We start from the raw sequence: 20,262 nt of genomic DNA on the forward strand, positions 1-20,262 counted from the left end.
CAGTACTCTTTAAAAGTCCCCAGGTTGAGAACCAAAGCTCTAGTAGAGACTCCTGTAACCTGGAACATGGGGCTTCTGACACGGCGGGAGCGCAGTTTGACGGTGACATTCTGCCGTCTTGTAGGTACATACACCACAGGGCAGGAGCTCCCCTGTGTACTTTGCAAACGTGGTCACATGAGGTGAGACATTCATCTCATCACCCTTGCCCTTGATATGACCCAGCTCTCAGCAAAAGCTCTACAAGCTATATAGTTGTAAGAAAGGAAATAAAAATATTATCTTTCCCCCAGAGCTTCCTTTGCCTATTGCATTTGCCTTGGGGAATGCTCCTGCCATCCCAACCACTCACCTCCTCCCCCGCCCACCCCCACACCTTTTATTCCATCAGTAAGACCTGCCAGTGCTGTCACTTCTCAAGATACAGTCCCATTGCCACCCCCCAGCCCCCCGCCGCCCCACTCACACACACTGCTTCAGCCTTCTGTCTCACCTTCCGTCAATTCATAGTCTACACAGCTGGCAGGCAGGGTGATCTAAGACGTCCATCTGATCACGTCGCTCCCCTGCTCATAGACCTTCAACGTTTCCCTGCTGCTTTTAGGATAAGGCCTAATTCCTGGGCAGGCATTCGAGGCTTCCATGACCTCGCCATGCTTGTCTTTCTAGCCTCCTTGCTGGTCCTGCCCATCTCATGCCCTGCCTGCAAGCTGTGTGTCACTGGCTGTCTCTCACCCCTGTGCCTTCTGCTTAGACTAGTATCTGCCTGAGGAGGGACACTCGGCTTGCGAGACTGCGCTGCACAGAGTCCTTCCTGACCCCTCCTGGGTTCCATCGTACCCTGTACGGTCCCTTTCTTCATGGCACTGTGCAGCTCTATTGCATTGGTGTTTTTACCACCTCCTTATGCCACGTGGACTGTAAGCCCTGAGGGTACAGACTCTTGTTTGAATCCACAGGGTCTAGCCCAGTTCTCAACTCTACCGCTTCCCAGCTGTTTGACTTCAGGAAAGTCATATAACGTCTCTGATTTCCACCTCTGTAAAACGGGAAGGCAGGTTTACCTACCCCAGAGATTGTTAGGAGGATTAAATAAAAATAATAAGTTTAAAGCATTTAGGAGAGTGCCTGGTTGTCAAAAGTGCTCATTAAGTACAATTGTTAAAAACTACTTGGTAAATGTTAGACTTTTAGCAAATGTATTCATGGCCAGCTCAGCTGCCTTGTGGACCCTCCCCCATCTCAGCAATTAAGTATTTTCTCCTCCGGTCCCAGTAGAGTTGGACTGGATAGGAAGGCAGGGCTTGTGACTTGACAGGCCACTCTTCTTGTGTTTTTATTTTCTAGTGCCCAAGGTTGAAGTAATGGACAAAAGACTGGGCTCCCTGGTGCATGAGTTTAAGGAGCTTGTCTACCCGCCAGATTACAATCCTGAGGAAAAAGCTCCCAAGCGAAAGCAAGGTAAGGAGCTCGGTGTGGACGTTCAGCGGGTTTTTGGGGGGTTTTTTTGGTTTTGTTTTGCTTTGTTTGTTGTTTTTTTTGGCCACGCATGCGGCTTGCAGGATCTTAGTTCACTGACCAGGGATTGAACCCGGGCCCTCAGCAGTGAACTGGTGGAGTCCTAACCACTGGACCGCCAGGGAATTCCCAGTGGGTTATTTTTTGGACCACCAGGGAATTCCCAGTGGGTTATTTTTTAAAGTTGCCTTTATAGTCCTATCACAGAGGATAATGTCCTTTCAGAAATTGCTATACAAACCTACATATTTACAAACACAACATATTTCAGCACAAATGGAACAATATTCACATTATTTTCTAGTTTATTTTGTTACTCAGCTGTATATGTTGGACAGGTATTTATATCTACACTCACGTATCTACCTAATTAAAAAAACATAAGGCTACAGAGTACTTCATTGGATAGATATACACAATTTATCCAACCAGACCTTTACTGATGGATGGATATACTGCAGTGAACAGGAACCACCATTGCATACTGGTGTGAGCAGTTACACAGCATAAATTCTTAGCAGTGGAATTGCTGGGTCAAGGTGTAGACATTTAAATTCTGATAAGAATTGCCAGTTTGCCTCGGAAAAAGTGATGCAACTTATACCCTATCCAAGAAGGGATGGGTTTGTTTCCCTACACTCTCACCAATTGTAGACTTTATATACTTTAAAAATTATATATTCACAAAAAAATAATAGAGGGAAAATGTATCCTGTTTTGATTTGCAGTTCTTCAGTTATGAGTAAGATGTAGTTTTACTGGACTGTTTTTTTTTCCTGTGAACTCCCCAGTTTGGGGCTTTAACCATTTTTCCTACTAGACTGTCCTTTTTCTTACTGCTGGACCCAAAATATCTTTACCGCGACTCTCACATTTTTCAGGACAGCACGTTGTGAATTCGTCAGCATTCAGGAATAATTCTGTCTTAGGTTGTAATCCTTTTGGCTATCTTTGCTCAAGTAAAGCCAAATTTGGGCCTTGCTTGCCCCCGAGACCCATGAGGAAGTGGAGCTATGAGAGGGTAGGTTTGTGGTCATCGCGCTTTCTCCCTTTTGCATCAGAAGTGATTCCTCCAGTGCCCTGTGTGCTGTCATAACTTTTCACACCTGCGTGAGTGTGATTTATGTATTTGTTTATCTCACTCAGCCTGCATGTTCTTATCACCTAGCATGGTGCCTTGGTACTGACAAGGTGCTCTGTAAATCCTTTTTGTTTTGTTTTGTTTCCAGTTTTATTGATACATAGTTGACATACACCATTGTATAAGTTTAAGGTGTACAACATAATGGTTTTCTTAAAAATAAATTTATTTATTTATTTTTTAAATTTTTGGCTGCATTGGGTCTTCGTTGCTGTGCAGGCTTTCTCTAGTTGCGGTGAGCAGGGGCTAGTCTTCATTGCTGTGCACGGGCTTCTCATTGCGGTGGCTTCTCTTGTTGCGGAGCACGGACTCTAGGCGCGTGGGCTTCAGTAGTTGTGGCATGTGGGCTCAATAGTGTGGCGCATGGGCTTAGTTGCTCCGCGGCATGTGGGATCTTCCTGGACCAGGGATCGAACCCATGTCCCCTGCATTGGCAGGCGGATTCTTAACCACTGCACCACCAGGGAAGCCCCTACAACATAATGATTTGACTCACATATATCATGAAAAGATGACCACAGTAGGTTTAGTGAACATCCAGCATCTCATGTAGATACAACATTAAAGAAATAGAAAAAAAATTTTTTTTTCCTTGTGATGAGAACTCTTAGGATTTACTCTCCTAACAATTTTCATATGTAACATACAGCAGTTTTCATTATCTTTATCACATTGTACATTCCATCCCTAGTACTTCTTTATTCTATAAGTGGAAGTTTGTACCTTTTGACTGCCTTCATCCAGTTCCCCTTGCCCCTACTCCCCACTTCTGGTAACCACAAATCTGATCTCTTTTTCTATGAGTTTGTTTGTTTGTGAAGTATTATTGACCTCCAACACAATGTTAGTTTCTGGTACATAGCATAGTGATTCAATATTGCTATACATTTCAAAATGATCACTACAATAAGTCTAGTTGTCATGTGTCACCATACAAAGATGTTACATAATTATTAACTATATTCCCCACAGTTTACATTTCATTCCTGTGACTCATTTATTTTGTAACTGAAAAAAGCTTATACTTCTTAATCTCCCTCACCTATTTCTCTCCTCCCCCCAGCCCGCCCTGGCACCCACCTGTTTGTTCTCTGTATCTATGACTCTGTTTCTGTTTGGTTATGTTTTTTCATTTGTTTTGTTTTGTAGATTCCACATATAAGTGAAATCATATAGTTTTTGCCATTCTCTGTCTGACTTATTTCACTTAGTATAATGCACTCTAGGTCCATCCGTGTTGTTACAAATAGCGAGATTTCATTCTTTCTTATGGTTAATATTCCATTGCATATATGTGTACCACATTTTCTTTATCCATTCATCTATTTATGGGCACTTAGGTTGCATCCATATCTTGGCTGTTGTAAATAATGCTGCAGTGAACATAGGGGTGCATGTATCATTTTTATTAGTGTTTTGTATTTCTTCAAATAAATATCCAGAAGTGGAATTGCTGGCTTGTATGATAGTTTTGTTTTTAATTTTTGAGGAATCTCCATACTATTTTCCATTAACCAATTTACATTACCACCAATGGTACATGAGGGTTCCCTTTTCTCCACTCTTGTTATTTGTTGTCTTTTTGATAATAGCCATTCTGACAGGTGTAAGGATATCTCACTGTGGTTTTGATTTGCATTTCCCTGATGATTAGTGATGTTGAGCATCTTTTCATGTGCCTGTTGGCCATCTGTATTGTCTTCTTTGGAAAAATAGCCTTTCAGGTCCTCTTCCCATTTTCAGTTGGGTTGTTTGTTTTTTTGATGTTGAGTTGTATGAGTTCTTTGCATGTTTCAGATATTAACCTCTTGTCTGGTATATCATTTGCAAATATCTTCTTCCATTCAGTAGGCAACCTTTTTGTTTTGTTGATAGTTTCCTTTGCTGTGTGAAAGCATTTTAGTTTGATATAGTTCCATTTGTTTATTTTTGCTTTTGTTTCCCTTGCCTGAGGAGACATATCCAAAAATATATTGCTAAGACTAGTGTCAAAGTGCATACTGCCTGTGTTTTCGTCTAGAAGTTTTATGGTTTCAGGTCTTACATTTAATCTTTAATCTATTTTTTAATCTTTAAAAAAATCTTTAATCTATTTTGAGTTTTTTTAAAAATATGGTCTGAGAAAGTTTGATTCTTTTGCACGTAGCTGTCCAGTTTTCCCAACACCATTTATTGAAGAGGCTGTCTTTTCCCCATTGTATATTCTTGCTTCCTTTGTCATAGATCTATTACCCATATAAGTGTGGGTTCATTTCTGGGCTCTCCATCTGTTTCATTGACCTATGTGTCTTGTTTTTGGGCCAATATCATACTATTTTGATCACTGTAGCTTTGTAGTATAGTTTGAAAGTATAAATGCTTTTCCAATGAAGAAAGGAAGGAAGGAATGACTTGCTCACCCAGAGTGATCAGCAGTTTTGGGTAAACTGATAGGACTCACTACTTTTAACTCCCTCCTAGACGTGATACATTTTTTTGTGTTTAACTGAAGCTGCCTTATCAAGACACCTGTCTTCCCCATGGTGTTCTAGGTCGGCATCACAGCTTTATGGAAGATGGTTAACTGCAGCCCAGATCATATGAGGGCCCCCGTGCAGTATAGCTGGGATCCCACTGGTAGCATTTCCAATCACTCCCACCTGACCTGTTTCCCCAGGTGATGAAAATTCTGGAAGCAAAAGACCCAAGGTGGAGTTATCTGAAGAGGAGCTGAAGGCCCATGTCAGCAGGGGCACACTGGGTAAGCTCACTGTGCCCACACTGAAGGAAGCCTGCAGGGTGTACGGGCTGAAGAGCGGGACGAAGAAGCAGGAGCTGCTGGATGCGCTCACCAAGCGCTTCCAGAAGGCCTGACCAGAGACCATACAGCCAGTTACCCTTCCACATTGCAGCCAGGCTGCCTGGTTTTGTTTTTATCAAGTTAAAACATGTTTCTCCTGAGCCAGGAAGAGTCTGCCTGACAGAAGCCAAGGACTTTGTTTATGAGACTTTCTCTTGTCATGGAGATAGCGTTGCCATCTCACTTTGCTGTGCCTTACTCTACTGTCTGAATAAAGAGCCCTGACTTTGTACTATATATTGGTCTGTAGTGTAAAAGAGAAAGATGTGTCTGCCTTGCATCCAAAGATGCCATTGGCTGTTAGCTTAATTTTCTCTCCCGCTGGGAATGCATTTCATCACAATGGAAACAAAATAAATATCAGTGAGGGTAGGGGAGAGTGTGACAATTAAGGACAGGTGAACATAGTTTAGGAATGACAAGCCCTAGTAAGGTTATATTCTCCTGATCCTCTGTCCTCCCACCTGTTTTCCTTTAAATGTGTCATATGAAGATCTAAAGATCAGATTTCAGAATAACGAGGCAACATTTCTAATTCTGGTACCACTTGCTTCATGAGTAAATAGCAACCCCCCCTCATGTTGTATTTTCTTAATGTGACATTCAAGTATATGAAGAAGAGATACACGTTTTCTGTTGCTCTGAGAGTTTGGGTTGCAGTGTAAGTGAAATGAGTTATTCCTGTTATTTTCAGGGGTGCTGTAGGAAGTTCAAGAAGATACGGAGAGGTTCGATGGGAGAAGGGAAAAAGGAAGGGTCCTAATGTCAGGAAAAGGGGAAGAGGAGGGCAGTGTCTCTCTTTGTTTTCTTCCCCTTCCCATCCCTCTATCCTCCCTGCCCCTTTCCTGCTCTTTCTGCAGCTATTGCTTTTGAAGAATAAGCCTGAGAGAAGGAAGGAGATGGAAGGGTTTTTATCCTCTGAGGATGGCTTGTAGGTCCTGTGTCTTTCAAAACTAGAATGAGCATTTCATGAGGTGAGTGTTGGAGGGGTCAGATTACTCTTGGAAGAGATTTTTCAGTTTTGGATTCTTTGCTCTGATTTTTATAAGGTTTTTTTTTTTTTAACTTCTTTTTGCTTGTTTTTGTTTGGAAAGGAGATGTTATATTCTTGTTTGGATTTCTTTCCTTATCTGGGGGAGAGTGAAAATAATTCTCCAATTAGAAGAGATGCCTTTGAGGATACAGCAAAATAATGCAAAACCATTTAATATAGTACGTATTCATTCTTGTTGAGAAATAAGACCATCCCCGTTAAGTGAAGCATGCTTGGAAACTCTGGGTTCTAGAGAGGGTTACTAATACCACAAAGGTAGATTAGAATCAGGCTAGTCACCATAAGTAGGAGGGTAAGAATGAGTAACCACTGCTGGGCCTTTGTTTTCAAGCCTGGATTTCTTGGCTAGTGAGGAGGAAACTTAGTGAGTCCCAGGCTTTTCTGTGCACTCCTGCAGGACCTTACCCAAGTCTAGGCTCCTTCTCCTCTGTTCTCCTATTTACAAAATGGAGAGAAGAAAAGAGTTCAAGGGTCCAACAAAACACCAGTAATGTGAATGATGTTAGAAAAATAACCACCGAGGTCTGTGATAAAGAGCAACGGTGTGATCTCAGTTTCTCTGTAAATTAATGATGCTTGCCTTCTCTGCTCTTGAGCTCCCCAGGAGAGAAACATCATGTCCAGACATAATCTGGTTGGGCTTTTGTAAGCTCACAAGTCAGATTTAGTAAATTTGCATCTTGGCTCCATCACATACGTACAAGTGACCACCGGCAATTTACCTGGCATTTTCAAGCCTCAGTTTCATCATTTATAATAAGAATAATAACGTGGAATGGGGAAAATAAATGAGAAAACATGTAAATGGGCACGGTGCTCAAAACGCACTAACTCTTAACTTCTCCGGCTGCGAACACGCTTTGCTCCTGCAGGTGCTGGTGACGTGCGGCCAATGAGTGGACGAAACGGCCTGCGCATGCGCGCCGCAGACCTGGCAGCTAGGAGCGGCGCGGGTAGGGAAGGACAGGGAGGTGCATCCGCCTCCGAGCGGCCGGGCCGGGGGGAGCGGGGGGGAGCGGGGGGTGGGGTGGGGGCCGGGGTGGGGGGGCAAGAGCTGGAGAGCATGGACGGATGTTTGGCCAAAACTGCACCAAACAAGCATATGTGCATAGGTGCATATGCCTCCGGTCTGAATGCAGAGGGAACATCTCCTGTAATTTTTGTTTTTAATATTTATTTGGTTGCGCTGGGTCTCAGTTGCAGCTTGGGGGCTCCTTAGTTGCAGCTCACCGGCTCCTTAGTTGTGGCATGCGAACTCTTAGTTGCGGCATGCATGTGGGATCCTAGTTCCCTGACCAGGGATCGAACCCTAGTCCCCTGCACTGGGAGCACGGAGTCTTAACCACTGTGCCACCAGGGGTGTCCCTGTAATGTTTAGTTGTTTTTGTTTTGTTTTTTAAATTTTTATTTTTTGGCTGCATTGGGTCTTCCTTACTGCACGCAGGCTTTCTCTAGTTGCAGCAAGCAGGGTCTACTCTTCACTGTGGTGTGCAGGCTTCTCATTGCAGTGGCTTCTCGTCGTGGAGGACAGGCTCTGGGCACGCGGGCTTCAATAGTTGCGGCACGCAGGCTCGGTAGTTGTGGCACTCAGTAGTTGTGGCTCGTGGGCTCAGTAGTTGTGGTTCGCGGGCTCTAGAGCGCAGGCTCAGTAGTTGTGGCGCACGGGCTTCGTTGCTCTGCAGCATGTGGGATCTTCCCGGACCAGGGCTCGAACCCATGTCCCTTGCATTGGCAGGCGGATTCTTAACCACTGTGCCACCAGGGAAGTCCTGTAATGTTTAGATTTAATGTATTATTAAAAAATTAGAAGAAAAGTAAAGCAGGACCATGAAATCTGGGAGAGATTAGTCATCCACTTCCTCTCCCTCCCCCTCAAACAGAAATTCCAACCTCAAATGCGTTTTGGAGGGAAAGCACACACCTGTTATTCTCGACCAGGAGCTATGATGACTATCCAGCCTTTCTGGTTTGAGCCCAAACTATCCCTGAATGTGTAATCTTCATCGTAACTAACTGCCTCATATATGAAAGCCAGTCCTCCCCAGAGTTTACTTCTGGGCACTCAAGCAGCTGGGACCCTCTCACCTGTGGGCCCTGCTAGCACTTCCGGCATTCTCTGTCACCAGAGCAATTTTGACATGGTCATATTTATTGCTGCTGTTTTGACAAGACCTCCTCACCTTTTCATCATCTGCCTCCCAACCTTAGTTGTCTATTGCTGTGTAACAAATTACCCCCAAAACTATTGGCTTGAAAACAACAATGAGCACATATTATCTCTCACCATTTTTGTAGATAAGGAATTTGGGAAAGAAGAGGCTGGGTGGTTCTGACTTGAAGTCAATCATGAGGCTACATTCAAGATGTTGCCCAGGGCTGCTGTCATCTGAAAGCTTGACTGAGGCTGGAGGATCCACTTGCAGGGAGGCTGTATTAAACACGTTTTTAATTTTCTGTATCTTATGTTTTGACATAAGCTGGGGGGCCTTACAAACGGATGGAGAGACTGCTCCTCCCAGGGCTAGCTAGTTACTAAAGACAGTTAACAACTTACTTGGGAGCATACCTCTCATGCAAGCCAAGCACCTCCTTTATCTACGTCACACACCAAGCCAGTATTGCCCTTGCCTTAAATTATCAGGGCAGGGTACCAGGCAACTAGAGACCACCCTTATAGCCCAAAGCCCACCAGAATTGTTCAAACTAGCCAGTCCTAAGCTGTTTACTCTGCCCTGCCTTGCCTTTGCCAAAGAAACCCCAGTACAGGCTGTGGCCTAAGCTTTCCCCTTGCTCCTGCTTCTGCTGCCTGACCAAAAGCTGGTGTTTTCCCTGTGGTCCTGCATGGCACACCAGCACCCTTCTCTTGGGAAAAGTAATAAATTCTTCTTTCAGTAGTACCAGCTTCTCCATGTCATCACTCAGTCACCTCTATAAATTAAAATCCCTCAAGTACAAATGAGATAGACTCACTTCCTACAGCTGGCAGTTGGTGCTGACTTTTGGCTAGAGGCCTCAAGGCACTTTCCACAGGCTGCTTAGAAGTCTTTATAATATGGCATGATTTCTGTCATAGTCAGTGATCCAGAGACATGAAGGCAGAAGCTGCAATGTCTTTTATAGAAACTTGAAAGTCACATGTCATTCCATAATACTTGGTCCTGCAGCTAGACCAGCTCTGAGTTGGTGTAGGCTGGTCTCAGAGCATTCACACAGAAAGGCATGAATTCTGCAGGGTGCCTGTGTGTGTCACTGGGGACCATTTTGGAGGCTGGCTGCCACAGGGTATCATGGAAAATACTGACTTGCTACTTAAAAATTTTTTTCCTTCAGGAAACAAGCAATTATACCCCCCCCCCCCCCCCGCCAAGCAGATATATCTGCTAAAGCACATTCTTGACTTTTCAAAATGTAACTTAGCTGACACTGAGAAGAGGGACCCAGGGATACTAAGTGCCTAGAACAAGCTCCTCTCCCTCCCTTCCTCATCACATCAGTTTGGGATTAAAGATAATGGAAATGCATTGTTTAGTACTTAAGAATACTACGAATGAATAATTTCTTTAACACGACCATTACTGTTAATGTAAAAATATTCCTTAATCATAGGTCCTCTTGAGAAAACGGTTTCAGGAAACTTATTCTAAAACAGAAATTCCTAACCAGTGTTTGAGGTCAGAGGACCCTTTGAGGCCTAATGGATTCTCTCTCCAAAATAAAATGTTTACACACAAAAATTTGCAACCTACTTCATAGGTGGCTGAATGGAAATTACTAGATTTCCTTCTTGCTTGCTTGTCTAGGCTTTAGGAATTATTCATTCTACACTTTTGGAACATCAGTGTTAGGGCACTGCTGCAGGTGCTAGGGGATCACAGTCACACAAGTTCCTAACGAGGGCAATAATCAGAAAACAACCTCAGATATTAGCTAAGGACAAGTTAAAAAACAATGTTACAGTGCTAGGGGTAAAGGAAACATGAGATGAGGTAGCTAGGAAAGGCCCTTAAAAAGTGGTACTTGAATTACGACTAGCATGAGGAGAAAGCCACTAGTGCAGTAAAGGAATACCAAGTACAAAGAATCTGAGAAACAGATTTGAAGTGTTCAAGAAACCAAATATGAAACACTGAGCAAAGATAGAACATGGCAGAGAGGCAGACATAAGACACGTAGCAGAGCCGTTAGGAACAGGGAAAAGAGCCATAGTTTTTTCGGGTGATCACAAATCGATGCCCTGTCCTTTGAAGGCTTACGATGAAGCTGTGGCAACTAAGGTAACACTCCAGATGGACCCTAGAGATGAAGAGCCCAGGAGCCCTGCCCCAGCCCATTTCTCAGGGTTCTGGTGGGTATGCCCTAGTTTCCATCTAAGTGGAGGTTGGATTACCTTTTTTATTTTCTTCTGGCCATGCCCCATGGCTTGTGGGATCCTAGTTCCCTGACCAGAGATCGAACCTGGGCCCTTGGCAGTGAAAGCTCAGAGTCCTAACCACTGGACCACCAGGGAATTCCTGAGGCTGGATTACTTGATCTCTCTCCACCCCCAAATTACTTCAGTCTTTTAGAGTATGATTGTAAAGATACATATACAACAAAAGAAAGTAAGTACTACCTCAGACTCCACCATCCACAGATAGAAAACTGCTTGGGGTGGGAGTGGGGGGGTATATAAACACTGGAGTGAGCTGGGGGAAATGACTAGCTCAGTAGGTACAGAACAGGCCTTAGCATGACAGGGTGATTTTAGGTTCCCTAGGAACCCACTGCTGGAGTGGTCACACTGGCCCAAGCTGGCCAAGAGTAAACTAAATGTAATCCATTCTCATTAATATGACCATTATGGTATCCAGCTGTTTGTACTTTGGAAGAAAATTTCTCAAGGTGGAGGAGGTATCAGGCTCTCGTGGTACTTTAAGATAGAGAGTAATGAGGCAGGTGAGGTGGCAGCAGCTTCAGTCAGCAATACCAATCTCCCCCACCCTCTAGCATGTGTGGAGGACTACTAGGAGCCCTAGTCCTGCAACAATGATTCTCAACCAGGGGTGACTTTGCCACCAGGGAACATTTGGCAATGTCTGGGGAGAAGGGGAAGGTTGCTAGTGACATCTAGTGGGTAAAGGCCAGGGAGGCTATTAAACACTACAACATACAGGGCAGCTGAGGTTGAGAAATACTGCTCTAGAGTGACAGCAACACCGCAATGACTGAACAAGACATTTTGAACTACCAGAAACCATCTGGTGGAGGTAATGGCTTTTCCACACCTTCTTGGTGAAAAGTTCCAGAAACTAGTAACCATTCTAATGCTTCATTCAAGTATTAGCTGGACTCCTAACAAGAATCACACTTTCTTTAAACTGGAGTACGAATATATGTGTTCTTTATTAGGATGCGCACAAGAATGACACATTAGCACTGTCCTTCTGCTGTGACAGAGAATGCATACATCTGACCCACATCACGGCAGGAAATAGGCAGGGGTAAGGGCTCTCAGAGCTGGTACCAAGTGTCTACTGAAGAAATCTCCATTCACCAAAGCAAGGATGTTCCCTTGAATTCCATCATCTCTGCTGTAGCTCCCAGTTCTCCATGACTGGCCCAGAATCCTCCATTCCAGAACCTCTTGCCACACCTTCAAGACCTAGGTCAACGGTCCCATGTCTCACTCACCAAGTCGCCTCTGGAATTTTGCAGCATATCTCTTTGGTATGTTGCTGCCCTGCCACCCTCAGAGGCATAGGTGGGAGATGGGGGGAAATATATTACCAAAAGCAAACAGCAGGGGTACATCAGAAACTGACTCTTGGGACATACACCCAACAACCTCACAGAATACATGCTTCCTCCCCAAATGATACATAATGCCCTAGAGAGCAAAGGAAACCCCTTGATTATTCAAACACAATCCTGTATGCTGGGCACAAGGGATACAAAGTGGACAGTGTTTACTTCCATCATGCCCCGCACAGTAGGAAGTTGGCACCTGAAAGCTGAAACCAAATCTCTACCTTGGCTCTTCCCTGCCTTTGAATGGTGTCAACCACCCTGCTTCCACCTGTTCTGGGCATGCATTTTCCAAAAGGGAGGATAAGATGGCAGGGAGAGAGTGGAAGTGGAGATTACAGGAGAGGCTGGGGAGGAGATGACAACCTAAAAACAAGACAAAAACAATACAAAAATACAAAAACCAAATTAAGCACTACAATATTTTATAACAATAGAAGGTAGCTGGAAATACTATATGCTAACAGACAAACGATACATAACCCCTGGGGTAGGAGTTAGCAGCAGGGAGTGTGGCAGAGGCCACCTGTTTAGACTAAGAGCCTTTCAATGGACTGTTGGATGGATTGGATCTGCTGCTTCAGTTGTGAGCCTTCTTTGATGGTGACAGAACAGGCGATGACAGGCCTGGAGACCCCACAGGCTCGCCCCAGGGCCTGCTTGGAGCGCACAAACACGTAGGGCACATTCTTGTCCTCACACAGCAGTGGGAGGTGCAGGATGATCTCCAGGGGCTCGGCGTCTGCAGCCATCACAATGAACTCAGAGATGCCTCTGTTGAGGGTTTTGGTGGCTGTAGAGGGAAGAACATGAGGCCAATAGGTGATGTGGGGTTGGGGCAGGGAAGCTACAACAAAGCAATTTCCAAGGAAAAGAAACAGGTGCAAGAAAACTGGGCAAAACTTCCAGGACTAAGCAATTCTGTGCCCCATAGTGGCCTTGGGAAGTGATAGGGAGCCAAGCACCAATTACTTCTCCCCAATGCCTTTCTCAAACCCTACATCAAACCCATCAATTCTGTCCAAACACATCCTAAATCAGAGCCCTTCTTTCCTGTCCTCTGCTACCACACTCATCCAAGTCACCACCACCCCTTGCCTGGTTGACTCGAAAAGCTTTCACACAACCTCCACCAGCACGAAGCAGTGCAATGCAGCACTTCTCAAACTCCGTGATCAAGGATCAGGGTCTTACCATCCCAATCTGCCACGATCTATACTGCTGGAAAGCTCATACCACATGCAACTCACCGAGCAAGTTCAATGCACCACAGCATTGTTCAAATGCTTATTCCTGATTGCTTATCTCTGTGACCCAGTGCTAGCCCACGGACCACACTCTGCTGCTCTTAGGTCCTCATGTTGGGCCTAATCAAGAGCATCCAGCCCTCTTTCCATACTGGAAATCTAGTCCAGAGACCCCACACAGGGACAGTGCCTTTAGCACTCTTCCTGGAGCACTCTCTGGTTGCCTTACCCTCATTGGCTCCTTTTCGAAGCTGCTTGTAGTTACATGACTGCTGAACGAGGTCCAATAGTTTCTTGGTGAGGTGGGCATCTGCAAGAGGGTAGGCCTTCGGATTTACATCAGCCTCAGTCTATGGGGGGGGAAATCAAAGCATGAGTCAAACTGAACTAGAAGTTGTTCCAGACAAGTCACAAAATACTTCAATCAACAATTGAGAGAGACAATGGTCAGCTTCCCTGCTCCGCCCTCCCCCAAACACACACATTTAATAATTGACCCTGGCCTGCCCACTCTCAACTTAGAAAAATGAAAATATTAGGCTCAAGAAAAAAAAAAATAGTAATTACATAATCCAATAATATATACTAAAGCTTATGTATTTTTGCCTCTTTAGCCTAATGCTTGCTAATATTATTGCAAATGGATTATTACAGGCTTCCATGGCTCAGTACCCATTTCAGTCACATGGGGTAATCTCTAAATTTGGATTTCAATATTCCACCCTGAATTTACTCAATCTAAACTAAGGTATAATTTATAGAAACCTAGCACAAAGTTCCCTCTATTCCCTTCAATATTTGAATCTTCTTCTGTTTTCAGTAAGAATCCCGGTTTCTAAAACATCAGAATATTTTTTCATTTATTCTACCCTACAATACATATAAAATTGTTTCAGAATTGCTATACCAATACTACCTCCACCAACTATAAACCCACCAAGGTCAACATTTCTTTTTATTCTTAGAATATATCTGACTAAAGCCGTCCAGAGTATTATATTCAAAAGTTACTCAAATTATTTTTTTCCTGTGGTTATCAATTTGATATACAATTAGGGTTCCTTCGTATTTAGTTTGCTTTTTAAAAAAATTCTTCAAAATATATAAAACATCTACATGGTTCCACAGTCAGTTTTGAAAACTGGTAAAGGTAAACTGTGGAGCATTTATCCTGCCTTTCCTATACAGACTGTGTTACTAGGTAACCAAATAGCAGAGGATAAGTTTCTCCTGTATTCCACCTAATAAAGAAAGAATGATACAATTAAATAGCACCAACTTGCAACCCATACTAATTTAATCCAAATTAATGGATACAGACATTGATTTTAATAGCTACCAACATCACAAAAAATACCATGTGACCACTGCCCCTCTTAACAAAACATCTGTGATCAAGCCGTCCTGGGGTGGGGGGGCATGGGCGGAGAGCTAAGAAAAAATCTGATCCAGCCTTTGATTCTTTTTTTTTGGCCGCAGCGCAGGGCATTCGGGATCTTAGTTCCCCGACCAGGGATCGAACCCACGCCCCCTGCAGCGGAAGCTGTGGAGTCTTAACCACTGGATCACCAGGGAAGTCCCAGCCTTTGATTCTAATACTAGATATTTGATATTAAAGAATTATTAAATTTTGGGGTATTGTAGTGGCATTGCAGTTGTTGAAAATCCATATTTTATAGTCACATACTGAAATACCTATGGATAAAATGCTACCTCAATGGATCCGTTTCAAAATAACACACGTAGGGAACAAATTGGGTGGTGCCTGCCCTATTCCATTCCTTCTACCCCATCTTCACCTCTCGACTTTAACCATTTTTATTAATTTCTCATTTGTTTTCCCTGTGATTCTTTTTACAAGCATATATTTTATTATAGACACAACCCGGGTGCAGCCCACGTTACCATTCCTGAGCACCGAGCAGTTCGCCCGCAGCGGTGCCGTCTAACCCTGGGTTTGGAGGCTGGACCGCGGCACGTAGCCGCGGCACCGCGGTTCTAGGTGGTGACCCATGGGTGATGGCCCAGTGGGAACCCTCACCATTGAGTCCGCCTCGGCGGTCTCCTGCCTGATGCCGCAAGGACAAAGAAATGACCCACCCCCAGAAGAGCAGGAAGTGACGTCAGGGGAAGTGGCGTCAATAACCTGATTGCACGAAGATGCCTGTTCCCTGATACCAACACATCGCACTGGGTGAATTTGTCATGGTCCCAGGGTGGTGAGGAATTAGGCAAGGGCTGGAGGAGACCTCTAATTATTTGCTCTCTTCATACATTCTAGAATCAGCTTTTTCAAGGTGTACAGAAAAAGCCTGCTGGGACTGATTTGTAGATTTGAAGTAATCCCGATTAGGGTAAGACACCTTTAGGATACAGAATCTGTCAACCCATTTAAACATATATATCTACCTTTAGTGCTTTTAAATAAAGCTTTGTAATTTCTCCAAAAGTTTTAATATCTTTTAGACTTACTCTTAAGATATTTCAGCTTAAGAAAATTCACTCTATTCCGTAGTATACTAAGAATTTCTTCTGTTATAAATAAGTTGATGTTGAATTCTGTCATGTTTTTTGTACTGAGTTGGATGAAGTAGACTTTTCTCCTTTATTTTTAAAGTTTTTCTAATGGTAAACCACTTTTACACTCCTGAGATAAAACCAATTTTAAGATTTTCTTATGATGGTTGCACAATTCTGTAAATATAAGAAAACCCACTGAGTTATACACTTTTTTTCTACTACCACCTTGTTTTGGTTTTGTTTTTTAAAATTAATGTATAATTGACCACAATATTGTGTTAGTTCCAGGTGCAAAACACAACACCGTTATTTGATATTTCTATACATTATAAAAATGATCACCATTGAGTTATACACTTTTAGACTGGAACTTTATGGTATGCAAATTATCTCAATAAAGCTATTTTTAAAAGTAAGTGTAAAGTTTTTTCATGTCAAACTTTAGTTTTTCTTGAGTTATAATTAACATACAGTATATTAACTTAGTTTCTTTACTATTATTCAGCCGTCCTATTTCTACTTGAATTGGTTTTGATTCTATTTTTTCAGGTATTTGTTCATTTCATCTAAATTTCTATATAGATATCACATTGTTCATAATATCCTTTCTTTTCAATGTTTGCAAATTATGTCTCCTGCAAGTTTGTTACTCCTTATTTATAACTTTTTGCTATTTTCTTGATTAATCTCACCAGAAGGGACTTTTCATGTTATTTCTCCCTCACCCAGCATTTTAGGTTCCAGTACTTCATTTGTACCCTACATACTCTCATATTTGGTATTTTCATTATTGTTCAGTTGTTTTCAAATTTCCCTTATATATTTTCAACTTGACCCACGAGTTCTTTATATCTTCTTTCCAAACACTTTGTTTCTAAGTCATTTGTATTTTGGTTGGGAGACCATGGTCTATATTATTATCAGTCTTTTAAGATTTGTTTAACTTGCTTTATGACCCAGTAGGTGGCCAATTTTCATAAATGTTCTCTGCTTGAGAAGTGTCTTCTATAATTGATGGGTAAAGTATTCACTGGTTTCACTACGACCACTAGATCAAGTTTATTCATAGTGCTGTTCAAATCTTCTATTTCCGCACTGATGTTTTGGCTTCACGATCAATTAAATGCTATATAATTGCATATTTGTCTATTTCTTCTTGTAATTATGTCATTTTCACTTTACTTGTACCTTATTTTTTAGACACTATCTTACTGATTTTTTTTCCCATTCTTTTTACTTCAACCTGTCTTTTAACTGAAGCATTTAGTCCCTTCCTATATTTATTTATGTATTGATATATTAGGTCCAAATCTCCCTTCTTTTGTGCCTTCTATTTGTCCCACCTGTTCGGTTTCCTTTTCCCTCTTTCCTTCCTTTTAGTTTTTTCTCCCCACTATTTTCCCCTCTAGTGATTTGGAGTTATTTATCTGTATTCTTTTGGTGGCTATCTGAGAAATCACAACCTATGTCTGTCAAAATCTAATGCTCATCAATAATTTCACCCTCCTCTTAAACAATAAATGTTCCGGCAACACTTTTATTCCTATCACTCCTCATAAATATACTTTTTAAAATGCCAGATATTTTTATTGCAGTTTCCAATAGCCCATCTCTGGACATTAGGATTCTCAACTCTTAATAAACATAAAATGCACAAAAAGGGAGACTTCAGGAGATCCAACACGATCAAAGAAGAGTCACTTTATTGGTTTAATAAAAGTCAACAACAAAAATTCCACTCAACTTTAAAACCAAACCACCTTATAAATAGCAACTGAAATTTGCTTAGTGTGTATTTATTCACCTTTTATTTTTTCCAAGGGCTAATTGAATGAATGAATGAATGAAATCTTACTGCTAGGCAACTGTAACCCGTAGCTTGATGCGTTTGATTTCCCCATACACCAGACAGCCAAAACCTGCAAGGTTTTGATTTAACAACAAATAATGCATGCTCACTCTCTCCATACCAAGCGTTAGGTCTATTAAATGCATTTAAACTGATACCAACCGATTCCAAAACTTTCCACGGCACTGCGAAAGATGAGCACTGGTTTAGAAGATTGAAATTCTAGGCTCAGCCACGTACTAGCTTCAAAATGGGGGCGGGGCGGGCAGTCGGGGAGATACCCGCTGGGATCCAAAATCCGTTAAAAGGATTAAACCTCATTAAGGAAATCAGTGTTTTGTAAACTCTTCCCTCCTTACTAAGTGCCAACCAAAACTAGCTACCAGGCCACAAGATCTGACTAAAAAGTTGGAGACCACCCAGAAGAGTTTTAGAGGAGCCGCACGTGCTGCTACCAGCACTTCTGATTTCAGAGGCTACCGCCTCGCAGGAAGAGTCTTTCCTGCATTCCAGGCTGGGGTTCACTCCACGTTCCGCACAGCCCCCAAACGCCAAAGGCCACTTTAATCCCTGGCACGTGTAACTCGCGGCAGGCACTAGGCGCGCAGACCCATGGAGAGCTCCCTCTCCTGAACATCAGCAATGGGGAAAGCGGGGTAGGGGAGGGCTGATCCAAATCCAGGGCTCCACCCCATACTCTAGCGATCCCCCCAAAAGAAAAAGAAAACCGATGGAGCCAAGTTTCCCCATCCATCCAGCTTTCGACTCTCTCCTACGTGGGTTTGTCTCTTTCTCCCAGGTTGGGCCATGCCCCCTCTGCTCACGGGAGGCTTTCGGCCAGGAGCACAAAAGGCGGAAAGAAGCCCCAGCACAGCACCTGAGACCCTGAGGCCTCTAGACTTCTAACCTCGGGCCGGGAGAGAAGACAGTGCTTGGCGCTACGCGGCCGCCCGAGCCAGGCGGACGAGACGGCGCACGTTCTAAGCCCCCGACAAGCTAGTGAGAGAACGGAACCCCGTCTCCCACTTCCCAGCCCTTCAGCCAGGAGCACGCACTCACCATGGCTCCGGTTCCGTGGTATCGTCACTCTTCAAGAAGTACAGGCGACGTCAGAGCTGCAGCCCGCACCGATTAGGCAAGTCGCAGGGTAGAAGTGGAAATGGCAGCGTGCGGCAGGAAGCGGAAGTGGCGTCACCAGAGGGGGGTCACGCCCCTTAAAGGCACCTCGCCAGTTTTGGGCGAGGGACCGTATTTTGCTGTTTTTGCTGTTATACTACCATAAATTATTGGCCGAAACAGTGAGTTAAACATTCAAAAAATAACACACCAAAACAAAGATTTTCAAGGGTGTCTTCATTCCATTGCTAGTTTATCTTTTAGCACATTTTTGTGCTTTTAAAATCATCGTTGTTTTCCTTCATATTCAGATGTCTTTGTTAAATTTTCTGGTGCGGGTGGAGTCCACCAGAAATGGAATCCATTGAGTAGGGAATTCAAGAAGAACAGCAGGTTTGAGGATGGGGGTTGAGTTTGTCAGGTTGAGTTTGGAGATGTCTAGGACACCCAATTTCTTCTGGCTTAGCATGGTGCTTTTTTCCCTATGCTGCTCCAAATCTCCATTTTTTAAGGCTAGGCTCATGCCTCACCACTTCCAAGAGGTCCTCCTGGATTCTTATGGCCCTTACTCATCTCTCTTCGCATGATGCCAGGCATATCTTGGGACCATTTTGTTGTTGTTGTTGCTGTTGTTGTTTTGGCCACGCTGCTCGGCTTACAGGATCTTAGTTCCCCAACCAGGGATTGCCTCGGCAGTGAAAGTGCAGAGTCCTAAGCACTGGACTGCCTGGGAATTCCCTCTTGGGACCATTTGGATCTAGCTAAAACTAGACCATAGTGGGCCAGTTCCAGTTATTTCCTTTGGAAACCTAGAAGTAGAGACCTAGCAGGACCCTTAGGAATCACGCAGTGCAACCCCTTCATTTTACAGATACTGAGGCCCAGAGAGGGGAAGCTGCTTGTCCACAGTCACAGAATGAGGCAGTGCCAGAGCCAGAACTGGACCCTGGGATTTTTGGCTATCGGCTTGGGTTACTTCCACCACATCTGGTTGCTCTGCTTGAAAACCCAGCCAGATAGGTTTGAAGTGGCTCCAGGACTGAACATTTATTACATGAAAAATTCCCCCATCAAACTTCATCCATGCATATCTATAACTTGTCAAAAAATAAATTTTGTCTCCAAATTAAGAAATTCCCACTGATGGCTCCTGTTTAAGAGTAGAACCTGTGGGGACTTCCCTGGTGGTCCAGT

General features: G+C 43.4%; 2 protein-coding genes across 4 annotated transcripts in view; one reads left to right on the forward strand and one right to left on the reverse strand.

The window, feature by feature from the left end:
- Positions 1–5,735, forward strand: part of XRCC6 (X-ray repair cross complementing 6) — a 29,086-nt gene extending 23,351 nt beyond the window's left edge. Inside the window, exons 12-13 of the mRNA XM_059937085.1 lie at positions 1,348–1,461; positions 5,316–5,735. Of these exons, the coding sequence (XP_059793068.1) occupies positions 1,348–1,461; positions 5,316–5,512 (311 nt within the window). The 3' untranslated portion in view covers positions 5,513–5,735. The remainder of the gene's footprint in view (positions 1–1,347; positions 1,462–5,315) is intronic.
- Positions 5,736–11,915: 6,180 nt separating this feature from the next.
- SNU13 (small nuclear ribonucleoprotein 13) lies at positions 11,916–19,119 on the reverse strand. Of its 3 annotated transcripts, none has more exons than XM_059934872.1 (3): positions 19,012–19,119; positions 13,813–13,933; positions 11,916–13,129 (listed from the first exon to the last, which is right to left on the reverse strand). In XM_059934872.1, exons 1-3 carry the CDS (start codon positions 19,012–19,014, stop codon positions 12,867–12,869), a joined length of 387 nt encoding a protein of 128 aa, XP_059790855.1. In that variant the 5' UTR covers positions 19,015–19,119; the 3' UTR covers positions 11,916–12,866. The 3 variants fall into 3 exon arrangements, with proteins under 3 accessions (XP_059790855.1, XP_059790856.1, XP_059790857.1); XM_059934873.1 differs by lacking the exon at positions 19,012–19,119 and adding an exon at positions 15,625–15,683; XM_059934874.1 differs by lacking the exon at positions 19,012–19,119 and adding an exon at positions 15,489–15,618.
- Positions 19,120–20,262: the final 1,143 nt, after the last annotated feature.

Source organism: Balaenoptera ricei, chromosome 10 (assembly GCF_028023285.1).
Source record: "Balaenoptera ricei isolate mBalRic1 chromosome 10, mBalRic1.hap2, whole genome shotgun sequence".
In the NCBI taxonomy this organism is placed as follows: domain Eukaryota; kingdom Metazoa; phylum Chordata; class Mammalia; order Artiodactyla; family Balaenopteridae; genus Balaenoptera; species Balaenoptera ricei.